This window comes from Oncorhynchus nerka, linkage group LG27 (assembly GCF_034236695.1).
Source record: "Oncorhynchus nerka isolate Pitt River linkage group LG27, Oner_Uvic_2.0, whole genome shotgun sequence".
Lineage (NCBI taxonomy): Eukaryota > Metazoa > Chordata > Actinopteri > Salmoniformes > Salmonidae > Oncorhynchus > Oncorhynchus nerka.
The window spans coordinates 70966246-70994230 of record NC_088422.1 but is presented as its reverse complement, the minus strand read 5'-3'; the positions used below and the strand labels follow the sequence as shown (position 1 = coordinate 70994230).

At 43.2% G+C, this 27985-nt stretch overlaps 1 protein-coding gene, 1 non-coding gene and 1 pseudogene across 2 annotated transcripts in view; 1 reads left to right on the top strand and 2 right to left on the bottom strand.

The window, feature by feature from the left end:
- Positions 1-14: 14 nt before the first annotated feature.
- Positions 15-15197, top strand: LOC115112540 (hepatic triacylglycerol lipase-like; annotated as a pseudogene).
- On the bottom strand, positions 10772-10844 carry trnar-acg (transfer RNA arginine (anticodon ACG)). The gene has a single exon. It is a non-coding gene; the product is annotated as a tRNA-Arg (tRNA).
- The window catches only part of LOC115112270 (disintegrin and metalloproteinase domain-containing protein 10-like), a 107401-nt gene continuing 94177 nt past the window's right edge, over positions 14762-27985 (bottom strand). The window contains exons 7-16 of the mRNA XM_029639218.2: positions 24494-24586; positions 23763-23946; positions 19925-20088; positions 19502-19685; positions 19156-19306; positions 18822-19005; positions 18598-18706; positions 18213-18433; positions 17869-17995; positions 14762-17405 (exon numbers count right to left, since the gene is read on the bottom strand). Of these exons, the coding sequence (XP_029495078.1) occupies positions 17296-17405; positions 17869-17995; positions 18213-18433; positions 18598-18706; positions 18822-19005; positions 19156-19306; positions 19502-19685; positions 19925-20088; positions 23763-23946; positions 24494-24586 (1527 nt within the window). The 3' untranslated portion in view covers positions 14762-17295. The remainder of the gene's footprint in view (positions 17406-17868; positions 17996-18212; positions 18434-18597; positions 18707-18821; positions 19006-19155; positions 19307-19501; positions 19686-19924; positions 20089-23762; positions 23947-24493; positions 24587-27985) is intronic.

Here is a 27985-nt window from a genome sequence, read left to right as displayed (position 1 = left end):
TGAATCACCCCCTGCACATGTCTTCAGTGAGGGTCTCACCTCCAGTTCACACTCTGCTTAAATAATTCCAACTCCCCTCTTCTATTCGCCTTATTCAGCTGCTGTGCTCTCCACCTGAAGTGTGTGTGTATGTAGGATTACCTGGGAGTCTGTGTCGACACCATGGCTTTGGTCCAGGTGCTCAGAGTCCTGTGCTGCCTGCTGCTCACTTATCACCTGGGTGATGCCAGGAGAATCAAGGGAAGTGGAACAGGTGAGTGTCTGATTTGTCACTTATAAGGAACTTCAAACCTGGGTTGGGTGTTATTCAAAAATATTTTTAAGCCTTACTATAAAGACTACAGGCTATACTTTATAAAATACAAAGAGGTACTTAACTATATTTGCTGCCCCTGGGTGGAAACAATTGATGTATATAAACTCTGGATTGCTGATGCTGTGTATTGGCCATTGAGAGGCTTTGTAGCACCCGGGTTGGCCATGTTGACACTCCCCAGTAGGAGCAGTCCTCCATAGGAATGGAATTCTACACTATTTAAATGACATGTTTCAAGGACAAAATGACACATATTTAAGTATTTTTGTTGTAGTGGGGACAGTAACGTTAGTAATCTAAAGAAATGATACTTTAAGGAAAATGTTTTATTTTTTTATATATTTTTTCATTTTAGATTATTACAGTTTTTGGTGACTGTGAAATGACCAATTCTGAGAATGAAGATACTAACAGTGCTAGTTAGATGTAAAATATATTACGTGAATGTGAAGGATCTACTACAATACTATCATTGTTGTGGCTGAAGTGACAACAATGTGGAGGGAGAGTTTGGCGAAAATAAAACAAACACTGTGCATATAAAATATAAACAAATGTTTAAAAAATAGGTATAAAAGATTAATATTAATATGAAATATTAATATAAAATATACAAAAAATACAGTCAGTTGTATGAACAAAAGAAATTGACCATCTCTAAGGACTGTTTCCCAACTCATATTTCTGGCAATTACAAATGAAAGCTGGATTACAGCATCACCACACAAAGTTATACTGTATATTGGAAGTGTCTCTAGTCTAGTGTCCACTCATGGTCAAACTAGACAAGGAATACACAGATTCTAGTCACAAGTTGTGAAAAACTTAGTTTAAATGTATTTGGCTAAGGTGTAAACTTCCGACTTCAGCTGTATATAGAATATTTTTTTTTATGTCTGTGTCCATATTATCCATGAGTTTCTAGTGGTTATGTTTCAAGATAAAAATGTTAAGAAATATAATTAAGAAAAGCAACTAATCAGCAATGCCATTATTTTCAATTACCTCTGCAACTCTTCCAACTATTTACCTTTTCACAACTGCTACAAGTTTGGTGACAAAATACATATTGACATATTAAAATAAATGTAAGTGTATAAAAAAAGAAATAAAATGATATTTCATGCTGAAACCCTCATATTAAACACCAATGGTATTCACTAAATTGATGGTTTATATTTATGATAAAGTTTTACAGCTTTGTCATTCTATTTTGTATTTTAAAACTATGGTATTTGATTATTTGTTATATATTTGACATGTGATGAGGCCACGTAGAGGGCCAGAAATAATTAGGTACACGTGTGATGATCTGGAGAACCCCAAAAGGCCACTAGATATCATATGATAAAATTCCCCCAAAAACCTTGAAAGTTATCAAAATGCTGTGTTTACTGGTAAACTTAGAAGGATTCCAGTAAGATACCCTCCCTTTGCAACCCTTCAAATGAGACTAAAACCCGTTTCTCTTTTTCCAAGATAAATGCTCTGATGGAGAGCTGGGTGCCCGTTCTTGCTTCTGCTCTGAAGACCAGTCTTGGAGATGTCAATGTGATCGTTACTGATTGGCTTTAACAGGCAAATATGAACTACCCTAACGCAGCCCAGAACACTAGGGCAGTGGGGAAGGACGTAGCATTCCTGCTACAGTGGCTGCAGGTGAGAGTCAGGAAAGTGTTCAATGTGTTCAACAAGGACTATCATAGCAAAGTACTGTTTGTGTGACAGAAATGATAAGACAACCTCTTTAGGAGATATAATATGTCTCCTACAAAAGATGTTAATGTCACATCATCCCCTCCTTTTCACATCAACACTAAAATAATAACAATCTTTGTGTGTCAGGAGTTTTACCAGTTTCCTGCAGAGAAAGTTCATCTGATTGGATACAGTCTTGGTACTCACGTCACTGGATTTGCTGGAAGCTACCTGGGAGGGCGTGGGAAGATTGGACAAATCACTGGTGAGGTTTTCTACTCTCTGTAAATATTTTGTCACACCATTTCCTGGCTAAATAATGCATTTGAGTACAATTCTTATAGAAGTATCCAAGTCTAATGGCACTCTGGTGAAAAGCCTGAGATCCTTTATGTTTCTTTGTACAGGTCTGGATCCAGCAGGTCCCATGTTTGAGGGCATGGCAGCATCAGACAGACTGTCCCCTGATGATGCCCTATTTGTGGATGCCATCCACACCTACACTCAAGAACGCATGGGGCTGAGTGTGGGCATCAAGCAGGCTGTGGCACATGTTGACTTCTACCCCAACGGTGGTGAATTTCAACCAGGATGCCACCCTTTCCAGAGCTTAATGGAACATATTGCCTTGCATGGAATCAATGGTGAGTCTGTCACAGTGGTGGAGTGGGGAGGGGAGAGTCATTTGGCATTTAGAAAAGTATTGGTAGGGTATATTAAGGAGAAGAGCTATTTTTGATCAAAGTAAACCATTACCATTTACCTTGCAGAGAGGCACAAACTAAAAGCAGTGCCTCATCTTATATTCACGCTGCTCTGCTGAATATGAATAGAATTCCCAATAGTCAGAAATAAGTGGTGGTGGGATTTCAGGGGATTCAATCAAAAACTGTTTTTTTTTTCTTACATGAAAGACAGAAGCACATTATCTGTCATCCTCATGAGTTAATTAGCCAAATACGTCTCCCTCAGCCCTGTCCGTCCACTCTGCATTCTGCCTCCAGGCTATGATGAGATCTCCCCAGGAGAAGCAGGCCTGAAGACAGGTCTCAGATCAGTCAGCTCACAGACATAAAGAGGTTGACAGGCCTTTTTACCCAGAGAAGTGACAGGACATTATGACAGATCTGCTTTGGGGGTAATGACCAATCCCCAAATAATGACCAACTAAAAAGTATAATCAGGATCTTGTTAAGGCGTAGTCTGTATTCTGAGGAGAGGAAAAGATTGAAGGCTGGCACAGATACAGTTCTGAATAGCCTCAGTCCCAGTTTAGTTTAACCAGGGCTAGAATGATGCAGTGACCTGATCACAAAGGGGAACATTTGAGTCCAAAGTTTGAATGCTCAATTCATATGTGTTACAGTCTTATTACCTGCCCCCTTTTTAAATTCCACTCACATTTCCACTCTTTCTCTCCTAGGTTTTGAGCAGACAGTGAAATGTGCCCATGAGCGTTCAGTCTACCTGTTCATCGACTCCTTTCTGAACAAAGACAAGGAGATCCTGGCCTACAGATGCAGTGATGACAATGCCTTTGAGAAGGGTACCTGCCTGGACTGCCACAAGAACAAATGCAACACACTGGGCTATAACGTTAGGAGGGTGCGCAGTGCCGCCGGCAAGAAGCTCTACCACAAGACCCGCTCTCACATGCCCTACAAACGTAAGTGCACACAACGGTGTCCCATGTCCCTTACAGACAAAACCCACTCTTCCATGTACTTAGGAAATACTGTAGAATGTCAGAACTTAACAAGCAGGAAAGCGTGTAGTTGGCACAGGCAGGAGGCTAGAGTAATACATGTTAACTTCATGGCATTGTACTGTACTGTACAAAACCAGGAATAACATTTTGCACAAGAGCTTTCTGGAACACGAGTCCTTGGTCAATAACACCATAAAGTCTCATGGGAAGAGACAAGCAGGGAATTGTAGGCATGTTACATTGTTTGATGCAAGACCATATTAGTTTGACGCAAAGACCATATTAGTTGGGACACACTTTGATCAATATATGCCATGACAAGGTCTCACTAGGAAATAAGGGTCTAGGGTCTATTTCAGATCAAGGGGACAGTTTTTGGTATCTGTAGAAGCACTTTGTGAAAGCTGCTGATGTAAAAAGGGATTTATAAAATACATTTGATTGATATGATGAGGTAAAGTCTCTGGAACTTTGGTAAGGTTGTAATGACAGGAGCTTAGACATCTGAGACTGTGGCTTTATTGAAAAAGACTTCATCTGCTGTGGAGCACAGCCAATAACAGCCACTTTAAAGCGTCTCCTCCTCTGATGCCAATTAAAGTCCTCTCCCAGTCTCCTTTTCATTTTTCGAACCTTTATTTAACGAGGCAAGTCAGTTAAGAACAAATTCTTATTTACAATGAAGGCCTACTGGGGAAACAGTGGGTTAACTGCCTTGTTCAGGAGCAGAACAACAGATGTTTACCTTGTCATCTCAGGGATTTTATCCAGCAACCTTTCGGTTACTGGCCCAACGCTCTAACCACTAGGCTATCTGCTGCCGACATCAACACCATCCTGACACCAACAACATCAACCCTATCCTGACACCAACCCTATCCTGACATCAACCCTATCCTGACACCAACCCTATCCTGACATCAACCCTATCCTGACATCAACCCAATCCTGACACCAACCCTATCCTGACATCAACCCTATCCAGACATCAACCCAATCCTGACATCAACCCTATCCTGACATCAACCCAATCCTGACACCAACCCAATCCTGACATCAACCCTATCCTGACACCAACCCAATCCTGACACCAACCCTATCCTGACACCAACCCTATCCTGACACCAACCCTATCCTGACATCAACCCAATCCTGACACCAACCCAATCCTGACACCAACCCAATCCTGACATCAACCCTATCCTGACACCAACCCAATCCTGACACCAACCCTATCCTGACACCAACCCAATCCTGACACCAACCCAATCCTGACATCAACCATATCCTGACATCAACCCTATCCTGACACCAACCCTATCCTGACATCAACCCTATCCTGACACCAACCCTATCCTGACATCAACCCAATCCTGACACCAACCCTATCCGGACACCAACACCATCTGGACACCAACACCATCCGGACACCAACACCATCCGGACACCAACACCATCCAGACAACAACACCACCCTGACACCAACCACTAGCTTCAGTGTCTGGAAAGTGTTGCTACAGCATATTACCACACTGCACTCATCTCTCACATACACAGACAGACACTACCTGACGGTGAGATGCATGCGTGTGGACAGCAGGCTTTGCAGGTATGTGTGGAGTTTGAGTGCGTGTGTGTGTCAGAGGGCATGTGTGTGTGAGCAGTAGGTGAGTCTGTAACAATAGCTAGTGTGTATTATGTCAGGATGTGTGTTGGTCTGTGTGTCAGTGTGTGTGTGTAGGTGTGTGTTATGTCAGGGGGTGTGTAAGTGTTTATGAGTGTAACATCCTCTACCGTCTCTCTACTGGCCTCTCTGACTATAGCATGAAAGTCTGCCTCCTGCCTGTCTGGCCCCGCCCAGAAGCTGATGTCATAAACAAAGCTCTGTGGAAACAGGGAGAAGGGATGGAATGGTTGCTCTGGCAATGGGCGGAGCAGGAAATGGTTGAGGAAGTGGGGGTCAGGTGACCAGAACAGGCGCAAATCAGTGAGGGAGTACCATTATACTGCTGAACATTGCACCCCTTGTACACTGCTGCTACTCGCTCTTTGTTTGGTACCTATGCATAGTCACGTCGCCCCCACCTACATGTACATATTACCTCAACTAGCCTGTACCCCTGCACACTGACTCGGTACTGGTGCCCCCTGTAGATAGCCTCATTATTGTTACTCTTATTGTGTTACTTTTTATTATTACTTTTTATTTTAGCATACTTAGTAAATATTTTCTTCTTCTTGAACTGCACTGTTGGTTAAGAGCTTGTAAGTAAGTATATCACGGTAAAGTCTACACTTGTATTTGGCGCGTGTGGCAAATAAAGTTTGATTTAATTTGAGTAGACCAGTGACGCCAGGAGGTCAAGGTTCAGACACACACAGACGTCATCAGTGAGGTCATCAGCCCACACCCGGCCTAGCCGTCCCATTGGCTCGGCCGCCAGCCACAGAGACCCCTGCTCCTCAGCCAGGGAAAGCCCTTAGGGGGTCAGCAGACGCTCCAGACTCCGTCCCAGGCCAGGGACTGACTGAAAGGCTTTGGGCCGTGCTCCCCAGACGAGGAGCTGGTAGAACTCTGTGTTGTCTGTTCACACTGCTATGCTTTATCTTGGCCAGGTCGCAGTTGCAAAGGAGAACTTGTTCTCAACTAGCCTACCTGGTTAAATAAAGGTGAAATAAAATTTTTTTAAAGGCAGGCGAGGACCAGGGACTGATGTGAACTCTCTGAAAGACTAGGCCACTCATACCATGCAGAACCTCCTCTTTCTCTCTGTATTCTCTCCCTTCTCTCAGTATCTACATCTGAAGCAGTAGAGAAGGACGCAGCACGTATTCCCCCAACACCTACGCACTCCTCTCCCTCACCTACACACTCCTTACCATAGCTGCTACAGTCTCTCTCGTTTGAGTGATGGTTGCTGATAATGTGCCTCTGTACGCCTATGTAGATATTCCATTAAAAATCAGCCGTTTCCAGCTACAATAGTCATTTACAACATTAACCATGTCTACACTGTATTTCTGATCAATTGATGTTATTTTAATGGACAATTTTTTACATTTTCTTTCAAAAACAAGGACATTTCTAAGTGACCCCAAACTTTTTAACGGTAGTGTATTTTGGAGCAGCTACATAAGTTCAGTTTGAAAACATTGTTTAGAGATGATGAAGATATTATGCACTTTTATATTTGGTATGTCTTGTCCATGTCGTCTTTCCTGACTTCTCCTCTCTTATTCTCCCTGCAGTCTACCACTACCAGTTCAGGATTCAATTTGTCAACCAGATAGAGAAGACTGAGCACACTCTCACCATCTCTCTCACTGGGACAAAGGAGGACAGCCCTGAAATTCCCATCACTTTGTGAGTATCACACCACACCAGGCCCCTTCGCACAACTCTTAGGGCAACATATGTCTATTGTTTTTTATTAAATTGCTCAAGCTCAGTAAATTTGGTTGGGAATCATTGATGGACACTAATATTTAAACTTTGACTCTGATTTTCAAGCAAATTTAAGTTAGAACGTAGATTGGACCAGGAACGCTCAACACCTCTAGAAAAGCCATTCTAGTGTGTCTTTGGCATTAACATTTGTATGTTATACATTCAGAAAACTGACACAGGGTTTCCACTAACTTTTTATCTGAGCTTTGCTCCTTTCATATATCTTTTGATCCTGACAAGCTCCCCAGTCCCTGCAGGTGACAAACATACCTATAACATGATGCTGCCACAATACTTGAAAATACAGAGGATCAACAACATTGCATTCACTCCACATTACTGGCCTGTATGACAAAGTGAAAAGAAGGAAGCTTGTGTTAAAAATTCCACTAAAAACATCCATTCTGTTTGCAACAAGGCCGTTAAGTAATACTGCAACACAACACGGCAAATAAAATAACTAAATTAAAAACTACAGGCTTGGGTCAAATCAAATACAACATAAAACAGAGTGAAACCCTCTGTAATTTTAAGTATTGTGGTGGCAGCATCATGTTATGGGTATGCTTGTCACCAGCAGGAACTGGGAGTTTGTCAGGATCATAAGAAATATGAAAGGAGTGAACCCCAGATAAAAAGTTAGAGGAAAACCCACCGTAGTCTTCTGAAGACCTAACCCTGGGATAGAGTTGTATTTTTCAGCTAGATAATTACACAAATGTTAATGCCAAAAACTCACCAAAATACCAATATATATTGAGTGTTCCTGAATGGTCCAGTCTCAGCCCTGACTTAAATCTGCTTGAAAATCAGAGACAAGGTTTGAATATTTCTGTCCATCAATGATTCCCGTCCTAATTTACTGAGCTTGAGCAATTTTTACAAAATAACTATGGATATATATGATGCCATAGGAGCTGTGCAAGGTTGGTTGAATCTTATTAAAAAGTATTCACAGCTGTAGCGGCTGTCAAAGGTGCTTCAACCAAGTAATAACTCTGGGATGTGAAGACAATCGATACATCTTAATTTTGTTTGACTAATTTAGAGGATTTTCTAGAATTAGATTGTGTAGATCTATCTAATTGAATCCCTTTTAAGATTGAATTTAAAGTCAGCTACATATGAAGACTGTGCAAGGGGTCTGTAGACTTTCACTAAAGACTGCATCCAGTCAGCTCTCACTCTGTCCCTGTACAACATAGTGTAGCCAGTAACGGAAGTACATGGAAACAGCTCATACCTCTGAATGAAATAGGACTATAAATGGAGAGGGAGATATCAATAATTTATGTGTGTGTGCACCTCAAAGGAACACTCTCCCTGCCAACCTACATTTTGATCCCATTCTGCTCTATATTGCCTAATGAATGATTCACGTGCATCTACACTAAGAGTAGAGAGTCACGTGGTTTTTCCTCCCTACTGTCACACTTCTGGAGGGGAATGAAAATACTGTATTTCCTCACCTCCACCCCTGAATGTCCTTATAAAAGAGGCTGCCCAAGACTATGGTTATTTCACATGCAGAGCTGTTTCAGCTAATAAATAACAATGTAATAGTCAAACCCTTCTTCTGCTTTTCAGGTTCATTACTTGCAGCCCATGTGTGAAAGAAACTTGGGGAAAAAACCCGAGGAAGTGCATCAAGGTGAATGTACTTCTCTCTAACCTCTCTTTATTTCTCTCAGCATCGAGGAGATCTCAGGCAATAAGACATACACCTTTCTGATCACCCTGGACTCAGATGTTGGGGACCTGATGATGCTGAAGTTCCGCTGGGAGGGGAGTGTTGTGAACAATATGTGGAGCAAGATGCAGGACCTTTAACCCCTGGAGCAGTGGGGGAATGAGGTCCAAGCTCACCGTGGGAAAAATCCGTGTCAAAGCAGGCGAGACACAAAATAGGTGGGTATCCATCCCTCTGGGGGGCAAGGAGGGTGTGAGATTGAATTGCATTAATAAAGATCAATAAAGGCAGTTGAGGAATGCGTGTGGGGGTGGGTAGGTGAGAAGGGAGCGGGGACACACTGAGAGCTCTGTCTGCTAACGTGCCAGTTTGGCTCGTTAGTCACCCAGCTATGAACTACCAGAGGGGCTCAGCTTTCTCTGGATGGCAAGGTTATGTAACACTAATTGTGATACGGCACGCTGACGGCAGCCCTCGTTATATAACAAGATTAAAGATAAATAATGAAATAGATAGTTAGTGAAAGGCACGTAATCCTAATGGGTATACACCGGCAGAGACAGGCTTGTGGGGCATAGTGGAGTCTTGTCATAGTGCCCCCGTTATGGAAAATACACTGTATGCTACATGAGAGAGAGATCACATTTAGCCTATAGGCTGTTGGATGCTGTGTTTTAGTTGTCAGGATTTCCATGTCATATTACGTTGTAAATTATTTCATGCAAGAGCACATTATAAATCTTAAAGGTTAAGAAGGCTGTATAGGCTCCGCTGCATGTGTAGCATTCATTCCACCCTTGAGATGCTGTGCTATAAATATCAATCTTTCTAACAAACACCACAAAATACCATAACAATCATGTATACTATGAGTTGATCAATATCAGCAGTATACTGAACCACACAGTACAGTGCATTTTTGTCTGTTTGAGGCCTATAGTACAGTATTTCCGAAAAGTACTATTTCAATGGCAATTTACGCCCTCTGGTGTATGAATTATGAAAGTTATATCTATCGTGGATGTACTTTTCTCCACACTTTGAATTTCAACGCATGTTACAGTTTTGAACTTTGATTCCGCCTAATCCGAACTGTTGATGTTGCGTCGCTGATTTTCAAATCTCACTCAAAAATACCGAGTTTGCTAGAAGTCGAACCTATAATTTTCTGATCCTTAGTAAAACGCGTTACCCATTGCGCCACAAACCCGCGAATGAATGACAAACACCATAACTACCCTCTGATTGGTCAATTCTGGATACTTGGTAGCAGACGGCAATATGATTGGTTATTATGGTCATTGGTCGCATCCAATTTGCGGACATTGAGGGGATTCGATTCATCTGGGCCAGGCGCCCGGTTATGGGTGTTTTGACCGGGTGAAAATTGGAATCGGACTGCCTCCCTGGCGTGACCCCCGTTCAAAACCAACGCCGAAGTCAGCTCAAAACAAAAGTGACGTAATTAATTAAGTATGTCGCGTAATGAGTAGGATTCAGTGTTTTCACCTGCAAAAGTGATTGTTTTTTATTTGATGAAAACGATTTATCTGCCTTCCCAATTAAAACTACTTAGAAAATTCGAACATATATTTGATGGAAAAGTTATGTTGAATGTTTCTGGACGACGCACCATGCTGCCTTGTTTGACAACATGATCGAGCAGCGCAGACTCGACTACTGTTCGATTTGAGAGGTCGCTCCTCCCTCACCGCGTTTGCCCGTTCACGTCACGTGTCACAGACCGGTAACCCCGCGACTCAGCATAATCGAATCCGCCCATTGATTCCGCATCACCGTTACTGGTGTATAAATGAGCTATACATTAATGGTGCATATAGGCAAAGACACTCAGTACAAATTCACAAGATATCGCTAATTACATAAATATACAGACATACACAAAATGCACGAGCTTGCCAGGAGTCGAACCTAGAATCTTCTGATCCGTAGTCAGACGCGTTATCCATTGCGCCACAAGCCCACTGCTTGTAAGTAGCGCCGCTTTAGCTTTCCTCTCATTGGTCAAACATAGTTTCCTGGCGACGGACGGTAATTTGATTGTTATGGTAATTATAATATAATTAACAATACAATAGGCTTCATCATCAGAAATTCAGTTTTTAGGACGACTTTTTGTGCCCAGACAAGTGATGGAATATACATTCGGCCATCGCAGGAGAATGTCTTCGTGCGCTGTGAAGAAAATGCTCAAAAACAGCGCAGAAGAAAAATGCATTTGTCTTGAGTCGGATACTTCGATCAGCAGGGTCGGCTCTAGCTTTTTGGGGGCTCTAAACTAGATTTGGTTGGGGTCTCCCCTCCTCACCGCAAAACATTTTAGTGCCAGCTGACAGCTGAGGTGAAATTTAATTTTTTACAGTTAATTTCCTGCAGTTCTACACATTGTGCCATGGGCCAGAAAGAAAATGTTGACATTTTAAAACAAATGTAATGCAATTCTACACATTTTGCCATGGGGCAGATATATATATATATATATATATTTGCAGTTTCACAACTAATTTCATGCAATTCTACCCATTTGCTATAGGGAAGAGATACATTTGAGCTATTTAAAAAAAAAAATCCTACAATTCTACACATTTTGCCATGACTTATGCCATGTTAATATGAGTGAGAATGACTATCAAAATCAATGGGGGTCCCCTGAATGCCCAGTCGGTATTCGATTACTACAAGTTTAGATAGCTGGCTAGACCAACTACCAATCTAAGAATTGACATGGGTAATTGTCAGCCAATCAAGTGACTGACATAAGTTAAAAACTGCTGATGCAGAATACCTGGTGTATTCTACTATTCTTACTCTCAAAAGTAAGTTGAGAGCCTGACTAAATAAAACATTGGTTTGTAATATTTACATTTTCTCCAACAACGGTATCTGTTTTCCAACCTAATTTAAATAAAAATATTTATTTTAAAAAATCTTGACAATCATACATTTTTACTAAGATCCAAATGTTATACAGATATTTTCAAATGGTTGCGAAGAAGTAATTGTAAATATAACATTTTGTCCAAATTAGGATTCACAACCTGTGTACAAAAAGTCATATTAATACATTTTTATTTTTTATCACCAACTATACTAATGTCTGTTGGAAAAATATTCTGCCCAGGGGCCACTTTTCATTTGTCATGTTAAACCTAACATCTAATTAGAACCTTTTCCATCTCAATTTTTACTGACTCCCAATAGGCATGTAAATCGATGGGCACACTGCATCAGAGATAAATTAATCATTTGCAGCATCCCAAGAATTTGTTGGCCACACAGTATTTCCACACACTGAGTTTACACAACAGCCATAGTCTTGGTAAGCAGATTGGGTGCAAAGATTACAGTCGAGCCAACAGTGTTTGAGCATCATCCTCTGTCCGTCCCCAGGATTCATTCACAGGCCTCTCTCTCTCCCTTTCTAATGAGACCCCTGCTATTTGTCTGATACCAGACTGGATCAGACAGCTCAGCACACAGCAGGACTGCTCATCCTGTCCCAGTTGTGTCTGAGGGAAATGAAATCTTATCCTGGACAAACTGTCCCCCTGGTTTCCCCAGAGAGCTTTGGCCCAGAGATAACTTGGTGCTATGAAGCAACTGTGCATCTGCAGCAGGCCCCAATCAGACAGCCTGCCCCCTTATGGGCTGCAGTGTTCAGGCATAAGACCAATCTGCAGGACAGGACACTGATTAGACAGGGACCATGGTTATATTTCACACAGCCGATAGCCCCTCATAGCCTTGCATACTGATACCCTGATTAAAACCACTTACTTATTTTACAGCTTTTTATAAGACTGCATTATCAACCCAAACTGCGTATACAAATACTTGACACACTTTCTGGGTACTTGATTGTGATAATCAATTCTGCTACAGTCCCATGGGATATGATATATATTCATCTCACTAAAGCTATATATTTGCACAAACTTTTCAGTGTAAGAGGAGACATGATAAATCATCAAATAAATCAATGAATGGAATCAATTTAATGCTGAAGGAAGAGCCCTATTTAACATGTTCAAGTGACTGTGGGGCAAGATAAGCATGGGGAAAAGAATTGGGAGTTTCAGCACACAACTGGTGTGGCAGAAATGGAGAGAAGTCACTGTGAAGATTGGAATGCAGAGAGCAATGTCAGGGAGGCTACAGGCAATTACCTCTGCTCTCAGTGCTGAGGAAATACAAAGGTAGACGGGTCTACGATTTTACTAGAGGTGTGGCTACCTTGGGGCTGTGTGATATAGAAAACAGTGTTCCAACATAATGAGAAATATGTCATTAGTTGTAAGGAAAAAACCTTGGGAGTTAGTATTATATTATCCCTTATATTGCATGCTGCTGAGAAATGTCCCCATCACTTCAAACAATCCAAACTAGAGAGACTAAATCATCCATAGAAATCACTGCCAATTTAAGACAATTAGCCTGGTTCTTTTCTTTTTAACAATACAAAACATTAACATACGAAAGACAACATTTAGACGCACACGAACATCAATGACATCACACCTGCCAAGCCCGAACCAGCTCTTTAATATATTTAGATAACGAACCATATGATTTTTCTATTGTCTTAACGATGGAGGATTGGTATATTTCAAGATAATGGACGAGAAGATACCCATTGGGTATCCCACTGCACCCTCATATGACAGGTCTTGAAATATGAACCAAAAAGTAAATTCACATTAATACTTCTGACAGCCAACTTTCTAACTCCACCCATTACTTTTGGACTGTTTGCATTCCCAAAAGGTATGGATTATTGAGCCATTGTTAGTTTTACACTTAAGACATATGACTCTCCTTCTGCTGTAGAATTGTATCTCTTTTTAATACATTAGTTTACAAATTGCATGTATTTGACCATTTCTACATCGGTCAGTGCAAAATTGCTTTTTAATTCTTTCATGGAAATACATGTATGTCCTATTACCAAATAATTGATGATTTCTATACCTTTTAGTTTTCCATGTTATTATCGGTGCATACTGAAAAGCTGTTCAATGATTGTTTTTTTGCTAGTGAGATTGGTTCTTGTAGAATCCGTTTCATTTTCTTCCATATCGTTATAGTGTTCTTAACAATGAAGTTGTTAATGTTCTTAGCTTTTTCCTTTGAAAAATAGACATGTGAAAAGATTCTGGGGGTGAGCATGCACATCTTCAATAATTACCCATTGTTCCTTTTTAGTGCATTTAACAATGTCTCAAGTAAAAGCCTTGGGTGGGGAGTTGATGCAATTCCAAGTCTGGGAGGTTAAAACCACCCTCAGATTTAGCGAGATGTAAAACTTTTCTTTTATTCTGAGTTTATGAGCTTGACTTCCTTGGACGATAGCCCTGTCAAGCTGTGCGATATCTTGAAGTGGGCCTTCTGTTTTGCTTATCCACTGAAAGTGACAATGAACAAACCAACCATGGAATGACTTCTCAGCCATTCTTTTCCATTCTCTGAACATTTTTTGATCAAGTCTATTTTTATTAAAGCATTTCAAGTAGTTAAAAAAACAAAACAACATTTGCACAATACTTTTTGCAATTTTAGTAAAATGTTTAAATTTGAGTAGAACGGGAAACAGAACCAAGAAAATAAAATCGTAAAGAAGATTGAAGATACTGTTTAAAACACAGCAGACATTCAAATCAGACAGCAGTATTAGACTTTTCCCATTCTAGATTCTCTCGGTTTACATTTCAGAGCAAGCGTTTCTCAAAAAAAAATTAGCAAGACAAATTAAAGACAGAAATGTAAATCCCAGGCACCGCCCCCTATATACCCACCTATTACCTTACCACAGGAATAAAAAGACAATGAGAAGAATGAATTTAAGACGACCACACTCCGATGAGCCTTACTAAATGCCAAACGTAATGAGAAACAATATTTTATTATCCAGCACAAACCCATACTCACCAATACCAAACAGAAAGAACAGAGAAAGACATGTTAGAGTCAAGGGAGGATCAGGTTTTTTTTCCATTTCAGAGGCTCTCTTGTAGACATTGTATGTGGCTACATAGATAAGAGTCATTTTTCCTCATTAAATATTGACCAGGTTTGGGAGGAAACAATGAAGGCATTAATATGTGAAGAGTCCTGCTTGACTTTAATTAAGCTCCAGGACACACTGCCTAGTGTCTACCTACCTGATAAGGCATAATGGGCCAGAATCAGTCATATAATATCAATATAGTCACATCATTTAAACGGGATAAACAAAGTCATCAAAAATAAAAGGACTTAGGGTTACCTCCTGACCTTGAGTGCTAGTCTATGCTCATTCTGATTTGAGAGACCTTGGTAACAGGCTTCGAAAAGACTTTCCACACCTGCCACACAAAGACAGGACAACAAACAGGACGGTACATTTATCCCACATCCTCTCCCTACAGTCAGTCAAGTTGTCCTTCTAAAAGACACCTGAAGTCAAGCAGTGTCACTTTGGATATCCTGCCTGTGTCCTGGCCTCCGTGGCTCTGAGCCAGCGGTACATTACAAACCCCACTGACCTCCAGACAGACTGTGGAGTTGCAATGGGCTCAGGAGAATCAGACTCAACTCCATTTAGACACATTTTTTTATGTCTTTACACAAACCACAGACTATGACATATAGGTCTCTTTTGGTGGAGATCATCCCCAGAGCAGAGCTATGTACTTCCAATAGAGATGTGGGGTTAGGGAGAGAGACAGGACATGCAACAGAGATACGCATCATAGGAGAGAAACAACATGGAGATGATAGCCAAAGGGAGAAAAGTTACAGGCAATTGGTAGCCTTATCAATCTCAGTTCATATGTAACAGCTTGGCATAGCTGGACACTCAGACATTAAGCCATTGTAGGACTTTATCGATACAATTCCCCCATATACAAATATCTGAATTGCTAAAATAAGAAAAAACAAGAAAAAACAACAACAATCACATTAAAGCCATCCAGGATCTTCATCTGGCAAACCATTCACATTCCTAATGCATGCCATAAGAGTAGAAGATTCCTCAAGCTGCCTTCAAACTGGTATGTAACAGGGCATTCGGTTGTTCCCTGGTCAGCTCTTAAAGACTGTGCGTTTATTAAGGTAACAACATTGGTGAGGGCAGCCGAGCTAGGCGAGTGACTGTCTGTGATGCCCTCTGTAATATTGCCCCCGATGGACCCTGGCCTGTGTTCGCAGGCTCTGGCCAAGGCCCTGTGACTTGAAGAATATGATGTAACCACATTCAGTGGCATAGTCATGAGGTGTAGCACCAGCCAGCCCTTGGACAGCCTTGTATGCTAATGCATTGAAGATTCTCTCCTTTCTCCAACCATCCCTCACATGGAATGATCAATAGACAAGGTACATCTGCTGTATTTAGTGGTTCAGTGATTCACATCAATGCATTGAGTCAGAAAAAAATAGCTGAAGAGAACAGTATGACATAATTAAGTAAAAAATGTAAAAGCTACAGTTGCATCCCCAAACTGCACCTCTAGAAGCAAACCTGTCTGAAAATGACACCTTCCACCAGCCCAATGATATCCTCCGATATCACATCTAAATATCACAACAGTCTCTACAACTCTGTCGCCTCTATACTGCTTTAATCACATTCAGCCTTATGTTTACATTCCCTCCATGTTCTGATAACCGAGGTCTGTTCTGATCCACCCCACAGCAGCTTCTAAATGTGACAGACAGGGCTGTTTTTTGTTTTATTAATCCTGAGAGAGTAAATTAAAACAGTAAACCATCTTTACCAGACAGCAGGAAAACAATCGATTTCATATGATACAAAGAAAAAAGATCTATGTCTCAATACCTGTACAATTGCACGCAGAAAGAACATGTATGCTTTGGAAATAAAAGCCTGTGCATTTTGTCTTATCATGTTTTGATTACAAAAATAATAATTACATTGGCAAATTAGTCTCTTCTGCGACAATGTCTCACATCCTGGCTTTGCATGGCAGCAAAAACCCATGTGACCTGCAGTCCTGTTTTCCTGCTCAGGAGGGCAGCACTTCAGAAAGGACAAACAGATGAAACACGCTAAAAAGGAGGAGAGGAGAGGCTGCATTACCACAATGCTGCTGCTGCTCCTCTGCACTCCAGGAAAAAAGAAAGAAAAAAGAACAACAGAAATCAGTCAATTTTCTCTTCCCGTCATTGCCAAGAGCTTTCCTATAATATTCTCTGCTTACAGCTGTGTGAAGGACAGCTCGGCTGGCTCCCAGAGCAGTGGTGTTGATATAGTCCGTTAGGTCCTGGAACTGTATGTCTTGTCTATTGAAATCAGTTCTGTTGACAGTTAGTTTTGCAGATGGGTGGTTGCAATGAATGGTACAGGTAACTCTTTGGAGTGAAGTGTTCCCACTGTAGGCACTAGGAAGAACCAAGGCAAAGAGGGGCCCAGTGTCTCAACGTCTCATCTGACCCAACTGATAGTTCTCTCTGGGCTGGCGTTGGTTGCGCTGCTGCTGGGGCTGCTGGCCATTCGATTGCTGCCGTCTCCTCCTCTTCAACGTGCCTGCATGGGAGACACGAACACACTGCTCTCAACATCATAACACTCACACACATACCTGCTTGCATAAAATGAACCAGAGTTACACTTCTTCCAAACACATATGCTACGCTATACTATGCTACACTATACTATGCTACACTATAGTATACTATGCTACACTATACTATGCTACACTATACTATGCTACACTATAGTATACTATGCTACGCTATACTATGCTACACTATAGTATACTATGCTACACTATACTATGCTACACTATACTATACTATGCTACACTATACTATGCTACACTATACTATGCTACACTATAGTATACTATGCTACACTATACTATGCTACACTATACTATGCTACACTATACTATGCTACACTATACTATACTATGAATATTTTGTTCCCCCCACATCTTCAGTCTAGCTGGGGAAATATGTTTCCCCCCCAGTGTTGAGGCGTAACGTACCTGGCAGTGGCTTGGGTGGGGGCAGTTTGGGGTTGCTGCTGGGTGTGTGGACACTGCAGATCTTGATGAAACCAGCCATCAGCATGATGAGAGCAATGCCCATCAGCAACACTGCCCACCAGTGAGCCTGGAACACAGATTATGCAAAGTTATATTTTTTCCGTGTCTGACAACTTTCATATTGAAACTGGTAAGACCATTTTATAAATTGAGATGTATTTAGCTCCTGAAATAGTTTTAATGCAAATGGGAGTGACAGTTTCAGCAGTAGGGTGAACTAATATTCTGAACAACACAGGTAACTACAGTAGAACTAGGACATTGGCTGGGCCTGGGACACTAACCACTATCCACTCTGCGATGTTCTCGTAGAGCTCTGGGTTGAAGATGGCTTTCTTTAGCCTGGCCAGGGGGCCGTCTGCGTCCACCAGCCGGCACCTCATGAACACGTCGCAGTAACCCTTGAAGTCGTTGCAGGGGGAGCCTGGCTGCAGCGTGGTGATCTTCTTGCTGAAGAAGCTGGCCCACTTCTCGGAGCCCGTGCTGCTGCAGGTGTCGGGTTTCACTGCAGGGTGGGGGAGGAGACGGGGAACACTACTGTGAGGTCACTGCTAACAGGACAGTCCCAGTCTTTGTAGGGTCTTGGTGGTTTAAGATGCATGTCATATTGGGACGGATGGCCAATAATGAGCCGGTGATAGTGGTAACAGGTAAATAACAGACACCTACTTCTCTCCTGACAGCAGACGTGGCACAGCTCAGTCTCGTCTGTTCCCTCAATACTGGCACAGGTACACACTTCCAGACCATACTTCTCACAGATGGAGCCAGAGCAGCCCTGGTCGACAGAGACGTAGAGAGGGAAAGGGAAAAACAGGGTGAGTGTCAGCTATGCTCAATTGTCATGATTTAAAGCACTTCAACACACGTTTGGCCAGAGAGCTAGACCATACCCCGTTGAGGCAGACTTGTGTCTCTCCATGGCAGGCGGTGAAGTTGGCTTTGGGTTCAGAGGTGGGGCACTGGGCAGTGCCTCCGTTACACATGCCCTGTTCAGCACACTCTGACTCCTCCCTACACTTATCATTGGAGCCCTTGAAGTTGCACGTCGGTGTACAGCACGGACCCTGGCTGGGACTGACAACACAGAACACACACCAAGTCAGCTTCAACTTCCTTTTTACTAAGGCAGAAACAGAAACAAGTTGAATACTATATTTAATAAATACTACAACAGTACTAACCGTAAAATCAACAACATTTTGTCGTACATTATTGGCCACTTACCTACAGATTTTGCCGGGCTTAAGTTTGCACTTGTTGCCATCGGCCTCGTTGGCGTTGTAGCAGCACTCGTCTTTACACTGGTCACTGTAACCACAGTCACACTGCTCCCCTGCCTCCACCAGACCATTACCACAGATGGGCTGGCCAGACTCTGCACAAACACACACAGGAAGGAGTGATGAGATGCAGTAGAGGACACATAACCTTGGATGTCCATTCCAATGACAAGCGCACCCACACTTCCTTTGCATATGCAAAGATGGACGCCCGCAGGTGCCCGCCCGCACGCACGCCCGCCCGCACGCACGCACACGCACACACACAACCTCAGAAAGGCGGCACTTACCCACAAAGCAGTTGCCCCTCTTCTTCTCCAGGACCTGACTGATGTTCCTCACGCTGCAGATGGAGAACTTGTTGTTGTTGAGCTTGTCCCCTGACGTGGCCCGGGCGTACATGATGTAGTTCCCCTGCTCCTTCTTCTCCTGGGCCTTGGACTCTCCTGGGGTGCACTCTGTCCCAGAGTCATGCTGTCAAACCATAGGGAAGAGGTTCATAGGAAGCCAATGAGCATCCCTCTCCTCCCTCAGGAGGGCGTTAACATAGACTCCTCCACTACTGGGACTTTAAACCAAGACAGATCCTATGGTGAGTATCTCAACAAAGTGATATACAACTGATTAGCATGTGCAGTATGATCTGGTTTGTGCTGTGCACTGAGATAAAATACCAGACTAGAACCAGACAAGGCCCAGGACAGAATACTCACCGGAGAGCCAAAGTTGTGTCCAACCTCATGTGCGAAGGTGATGTGGGAGACCTTGGGGGGGACATGGGAGGCGTAGTTTTGCACCGTGATGATGCCGGTGTTCAGAGACTTCTTCTTCCCATCAGAGTACAACTTACTCTTCTCACAGATACCTCCGGAGCTCCCTAAGAACACAGTAAAACCACTCATCAAGATCACATACAGTACACACCATGGAGGATTCTGTCTTTCACACTGCATCCCACCCAACAAACTAACAGGACCATAGTGAGGATTTACATGGCATTGAGGATGTACTATTTCCAACTCTGACACAAGTGACAGTGAAATGATGTAACACTCTTATTGGAGTAAATTAAACCTGATACACTGCCTGGAGTGAATAAGCAGAGATCTTTGCTACTGTAGGGGAGCAGAGGGCATTTGGGCCCAGTGGCCACCTGTGTAGGTGAGACACAGAGACACAGACAGCAAAGCAGCCAGGTGGTGCTGAATATGCCCGCAGGGGGAGAGTGGCAGCTCGGGCACAGCAGGGGACCTGAAGGGCGCTGCGCCACAGTCACTGAGAATGCCAATTTAAACTTGCTCACTTACCCATTTTCAAAGAGAGAAACGCACTGTCTGGAACACACACATCGACAGACATGGCCAGCTAGCTGTAAAGCGCAAGTGTGGAGCATACTGACACTTAGATTTTTCTCAATCTATTTGGGAAACCTGATTGAACTTTGATTGAATAGTTGATTGAATAGTTTCATATTGTGTTTAAAGGGAGTGTTTAAAGTCAGCTCAGATAGTGGGAGTGAGCAGTGGCAGACAGAGCTGAGTCAGAACAGCTTCTCTGTCCCACCCTACCATACTATCAGATTCAGCTGGCACATTTACCGGTCTGCCTCTAGGCTCCCCCTGCACTATACACTCAACACTGCCCTGTCTGAGATCACAGAGTGTGTGTATATGTGTGTGTGTGTGTGTGTGTGGGGGGGGGTGTACAGAGAGAGAGAGAGAGAGAGAGAGAGAGAGAGAGAGAGAGCGTAGGAGAGAGAAGTGGAAATCCCAGTTGCAGTAAGGTCCAATCTCTCCTACAACTGTGGACTAGAGGATTTCTATTTTCTAACCAGCCAGGCTAGGAGGACTGGGGCTCTGCTGGAATACCAGGCAGTGGCGACATCTTTATCTGAGAATAGCCTGTGTGCTTAGTCATAAGGAGGCCACACCTTTGACTACAACAGATTTTAGACACACAGAGACATGAAACCAAAGCACTTTACAGTATAGGGACATATTTGTGTGTGTGTGTGTTGCGTGTATGAGGAATGCCTCCATTGAAGCCACTTATGAGTGTGGTAATGGATCAAATCCATTAAGAAAACCATTACCCAGGCCTGACTGGTGTCTCTAGTAGCAGTCTGTTGTCAGTCCACTCCACTGGAGCGTTCAAGGCAGATCTCTTCTCTACAAGCCCACAGCCTCCCTCTACAGCTATACAGACCCAGATCGATTCAGCCTGCTTAGAACATTGCTTATTTGCCTGTATTGATTCCTAGTGTTTGTCGTTGTTTTTCATCTTGGGTTCTGTGAGTTAGAAGTAAATCAAGATATGTTGACGATACCTGGGCCAACTGACACTGACCCTTCATTTAAACCTCACTAAGGAAAGCACAGCCTGAACTCTGACCTCTGGGGCTGCTGCTCATTGAAAGAAACTTATAGCAGTAACATGTGAACTTGGGATTCAACTACAGTACTGTCCACTCTCTCTACCTCTTGATTATTACTGTGAGGATATCCTGAACCAGGCACAGCCTGCATCTGTATGGACTCCTGTTCTAAATGATTATGACCCGTCAACCAGAACTGTAGAGCTCTGGGTCAACCATGTCACTGGAGAGCTCTGGGTCACCCCTGTCACTGGAGAGCCCTGGGTCACCCCTGTCACTGGAGAGCTCTGGGTCACCCCTGTCACTGGAGAGCCCTGGGTCACCCCTGTCACTGGACAGCTCTGGGTCACCCCTGTCACTGGACAGCTCTGGGTCACCCCTGTCACTGGAGAGCTCTGGGTCAACCTTGTCACTGGAGAGCTCTGGGTCACCCCTGTCACTGTAGAGCTCTGGGTCACCCCTGTCACTGGAGAGCTCTGGGTCACCCCTGTCACTGGAGAGCCCTGGGTCACCCCTGTCACTGGAGAGCTCTGGGTCACCCCTGTCACTGGAGAGCCCTGGGTCACCCCTGTCACTGGAGAGCCCTGGGTCACCCCTGTCACTGGAGAGCCCTGGGTCACCCCTGTCACTGGACAGCTCTGGGTCACCCCTGTCACTGGAGAGCTCTGGGTCAACCTTGTCACTGGAGAGCTCTGGGTCACCCCTGTCACTGTAGAGCTCTGGGTCACCCCTGTCACTGGAGAGCTCTGGGTCACCCCTGTCACTGGAGAGCTCTGGGTCACCCCTGTCACTGGAGAGCTCTGGGTCACCCTTGTCACTGTAGAGCTCTGGGTCACCCCTGTCAGTGGAGAGCTCTGGCTGGGTCACCCCTGTCAGTGGAGAGCTCTGGGTCACCCCTGTCACTGGAGAGCCCTGGGTCACCCCTGTCACTGGAGAGCCCTGGGTCACCCCTGTCACTGGAGAGCCCTGGGTCACCCCTGTCACTGGAGAGCTCTGGGTCACCCCTGTCACTGGACAGCTCTGGGTCACCCCTGTCACTGGAGAGCCCTGGGTCACCCCTGTCACTGGAGAGCCCTGGGTCACCCCTGTCACTGGAGAGCTCTGGGTCACCCCTGTCACTGGAGAGCCCTGGGTCACCCCTGTCACTGGAGAGCTCTGGGTCAACCTTGTCACTGGAGAGCCCTGAGTCACCCCTGTCACTGGACAGCGCACCGCTCCAGTCACACTCAACTTCATATTTTTCTAGTGTGAATCATTCATTCAGAGGTGTTTAGCCTACTTGTGTGTGTGTGTGTGTGTGTGTGTGTGTGTGTGTGTGTGTGTGTGTGTGTGAGAGAGAGACAGGGCCATTTCTGTCTGTGTGCTGTTGCTGTCTCATTGAGTTCTCCCTTCTCACAGTCCACACTACTGACTGACTGACACTATGGGGTTGGTGGAGACCAGAGGGAGTCCCAGCTGCAGGCTATAGAAAGGGGTGTGTGATCATCTCCATTGACTGTTTCACATTCTACAAACGTCTATGAACTTCGTTCAGGAGAAGGACTCTGTATGTAGCTCCTTTGTCCTTGAGTGAACCTTGTTTGGAGAACGCTGCAGTTTTGATAAACACCCAGGGAGGGAGAAAGCGGAAATCACAAAACATGCTGAGTAGGCAACAACTCAACAACTTAAAAATGCATTTCAAGTGGAAACTGCGTGGAGACGATGCCTTAGCAAATCCAGTCCTCCTCGGCCTTGAAAATTAAATTACAGATATGCTGGTGGAACGAGAGAGAGGTGTGTGGGGGGGGGGGGAGTAGGGATATTGCACTGACAGATGGAGCAGCTTATCAGAGGGCGTGTGCTGGGGTTAATGGACATACTGAGGTTCATTGAGTGTTCTGATAAACATCAGCAGATTGCAGGTACTCAGAGGGCAGAGCAGGGAACCTCCAGCACAGCTTTTGCTTCCTCTCCTCTTTACAATGGAGCGATCCCATTAGAGATACTGGAGCCAGGGAGTCTCTCACAAACCACTGGTCACTTGGGACTTCTTGGATGCTATAACTTCCTACTCTTTAAGTAGGCATAAATGTCCACTATTCTTGTTTTAATTCTCGACTGAATTCCTACCCTGAGAGTCTTTATGCAAATGAGTGCAATACACAAGTTCAATTGGTGTGTGTGCACGCACGCACCTGCAGGAGCTCCGACCCAGGCCAGGCCCAGCACCCCATCGTCAAAGTCCCTGTCACTGAAGACGTAGGCCAGGCAATAGTCATCATGGTTCTGTTCTGAGTTGAGCTCCAGGAACTTCTCCACCCCGATGTTAGCGAAGCGGAACGGATTGGTGATGTCCCGCTCATCACTGGTCGTGTTTATCTGAAGAGATGGAGAGGAATGGGCTCATTGAATAGGTCATGAGTAGGTAATCACACATACATGCTTATGTACACACACACACACACACACACACACACACACACACACACACACACACACACACACACACACACAAGACAGGAACAGACAGGAGCTTTGTTAGGAAGGCCTACAGTAACAGGTCTCTGGGGTATTGGAGAAGAGACTTCAAACAAAGGCCACTGTGTCTACATCACTATAATCATTGCTAAAGGTAACTACTATGTTAATGTGTGTTTGAAGAGAGAGTGGGAAAAGGCTTTAGACAGATAGAGAAATCATTCTACTTAAAAAGTTGCCAGCTCCTTGGCCCCAGAGAAACCTTTTGTGAGTTGTTTTGAATTGATTTTGGAATGGGGCCCAGAGCTCCCTACTTTAAATGGCAGCTGGTGTTCACCTGAGGATTCTAAGGATTTATTAGGTCTTGGAGTGTGGTGGAATACTGATGAGTGAGACAAATAGTGGTGCTCACCATCCACACACACCCCAACCTAGAACACAAACTCACCCTGATCCTTTTGACCATGAAGCTGATGTTGCGGATGCCCAGGAAGTCAGTACCCTGGTAGATAGAGTCAATGGCCTTGACATGGCTGGAGATCTAGAGAATAAAACAGTCACCATCAGATTATGAGAAGTCTGGAACAACTGCACTGCAGAGAGAACATCAGATAAATCATAGCATGGCATTTAAGACATTAAATGTCTGTTAGCCCACCAATGAACACATGAATAATATCTCTAACTACAGAATCACTGTGTTCAGCCAATTGGAATCAATCTGTTGTTGACTTGCTCCACACTGTCCAGCCCATCCTATAAACAAGCCTCTAGTCTCAGAGCTAAACCACAATCCTAACAAACACATTTACTTCATCACACTGAACCTTTTTTCTTTATCTCACCTATGGGGAGAGTGAGTGTCCACAGAAATTACATTTGAATCAGCTAGTCTCTCCCTTAACTGGACCCCTGTGAAAGACAGCATTTCCTCTGCATCTGATTTGTTAGGCTATAGAACTCAGTCAGGAGGAACAGGTCTGTGATGCTGGGCAGGCTGGCTGAAGGAAGGAAGCCAACAACAACAACTGATCAGACCCACAGACAAACACTATTCTGTTTGTAATCCATTTCTCCTGGCGGAATTAAAGGGCAGGCCCTGGTTTCCCCCTGCTGAATGACTCAGAGTGTGTGTGTATTAGGGCTGACCTCATTTAGTCGATTGTTTGGTCGATAGGCTGTTGGTCGACCGAGATTTCATTAGTCGCGCAGTTGCAAATTGATCAAAATAATTAATGGTGCACAAGACACCGGTCTGATTCGCACTGGTCTCAGTGGACTAATCCATTGCGGAAGCCACTGGGATGGCACAGTCCATCCCTCTAAGACGTGCTACTGAAATTGTAAAAAGGCTATACTAAGTAAGAATAATGGCGCAACACTGATAATGAAACACTGATAATGAAATAATATTACATAAATGCGCTTTCTTCCGCGATGGATAGCAGGCGCTGTCCACGGTTCTGAAACGTAATCTTCAGTAAGACGTTGAATTGGTGCCTTTCCCTAAAGCCAATTCCTCCTTCGGCCGCCTCTCCTTCCAGTTCTCTGCTGCCAATGACTGGAACGAACTGCAAAAATCACTGAAGCTGGAGACTCATATCTCCCTCACTAGCTTTAAGCACTAGCTGTCAGAGCAGCTCACAGATCACTGCACCTGTACATAGCCAATATGTAAATAGCCCATCCAACTACCTCATCCCCATACTGTTATTTATTTTGCTCATTTGCACCCCAGTATGTACTTGTACACTTCTCTTCTGCACATCTATCACTCCAGTGTTTAATTGCTAAATTGTAATTATTTCGCCACTATGGCCTATTTAATGCCTTACCTCCCATATCCTACCTCATTTGCACACACTGTATATAGACTTTTTTTCTATTGTATTATTGACTGTGTGTTTGTTTATTCCATGTGTAACTCTGTGTTGTTGTTTGTGTCACACTGCTTTGCTTCATCTTGGCCAGGTCACAGTTGTAACTGAGAACTTGTTCTCAACTGGCCTACCTGGTTAACTTCTTATAGCTTGGGGGCAGTATTGAGTAGCTTGGATGAATAAGGTGCCCAGAGTAAACTGCCTGCTAGATATGCATACTATTAGTAGTTTTGGATAGAAAACACTCTGCCGTTTCTAAAACTGTTTGAATGATGTCTGTGAGTATAACAGAACTCATATGGCAGGCAAAAACCTGACAAAAACAATCCAACCAGGAAGTGGGAAATCTGAGGTTTGTAGTTTTTCAACTCTTTGCCTATCCAAGATAGTGTAAATTTGGTCCGATTGCACTTCCTAAGGCTTCCACTAGATGTCAACAGTCTTTAGAACCTTGTTTTAGGCTTCTACTGTGAAGGAGGAGAGAATGAAAGCTGATTGAGTGAGAGATCTGCCAGAAGACCATCAGCTCATTCAGGCACGCTCCCGTGAGAGGTAGCTGCATTCATTTGCATTTCTAAAGACAAAGGAATTCTCCGGTTGAAACATTATTGAAGATTTATGTTAAAAACAACAATCAAGGATTGATTCATACATCGTTTGACATGTTTCTTCGAACTGTAAATTAATTATTTTTTTTCCGCCTGGCCTGTGCGTCGTGAATTTGGTTTCGTGAACTAAAGGCGCAAACAAAAAGGAGGTATATGGACATAAATTATGGACTTTAACTAACAAAACATTTTTTTTTTGTGGAATTGGGATTGCTGGGAGTGCATTCTGATGTAATCATCAAAGGTAAGTGAATATTTAAAATGCTATTTCTGAGTAATGTTGACTACCCAATATGGCGGGTATCTTTTTGGCTGCTTTGTTGTCTAAAGGCTGTACTCAGATTATTGCATGGTGTGCTTTCTCCGTAAGGTTTTTAAAAAATCTGACACCGCGGTTGCATTAAGGAGAAGTTTATCTAAAGTTCCATGTATAATAGTCAAATCTTTATCAATGTTTATTATGAGTATTTCTGTAAATTGATGTGGCTCTCTGCAAAATCACTGGATGTTTTGGAAGCAAAATATTACTGAACGTAACGCGCCAATGTAAACTGAGATTTTTGGATATAATTATGAACTTTATCGAACAAAACATACATGTATTGTGTAACATGAACTCTTATGAGTGTCATCTGATGAAGATCATCAAAGGTAAGTGATTAATCTTATCAATATTTCTGCTTTTTGTGACTCCTCTCCTTGGCTGGAAAAATGGCTGTGTTTTTCTGTGACTAGGTACTGACTTAACACAATCAGATGGTGTGCTTTCATCGTAAAGCCTTTTTGAAATCGGACACTGTGGTGGGATTAACAACAAGTTTCTTTAAAATTGTGTAAAATACTTGTATGTTTGAGGAATTTTAATTATGAGATTTCTGTTGTTTGAATTTGGCGCCCTGCACTTTCACTGGCTGTTGTCATATCGATCCCGCAATATCACAAATTTGGCTGTTTTTCAATCTTTGCTATGCTGTAATAAAGGCTTTGCAATTGTTTCCGTTAAAAGTAATACCAGAGTCTGTTCAATTTTATATAGTGTTGTTTACACTTCCAAACGGGCAGAAAGAAGTATAATATTTCACTCCAACAGCACATGTTTGCCACACAATACTCATTCAGAGCTTGCTCCTATATCCTCCTTTATCTTTATCTTCAATAGTTTCCACGGTCTTCCACACATCTGACTTTCCTTTTCCCTCCTACGCAACCAGTAAACATCCCCCATTTCGAGTTTATTTTTCATGTCCTCCTCATCCATTTTGCTGTCACGTGTTATGGCGTTCAGAGTTTGTTATAACCAATATATTGATGTGATTATAATAGGTTATAGGTCAGACCCTATTGATCAAGTGCATGCACTGCATACATGTTTTACGTAAAGAGATGTTTTTCCTAAACAAATGAGGTATTTCGGTTACAGAACCTCAGTCAGAAACAAGTAAGACAAGAAAT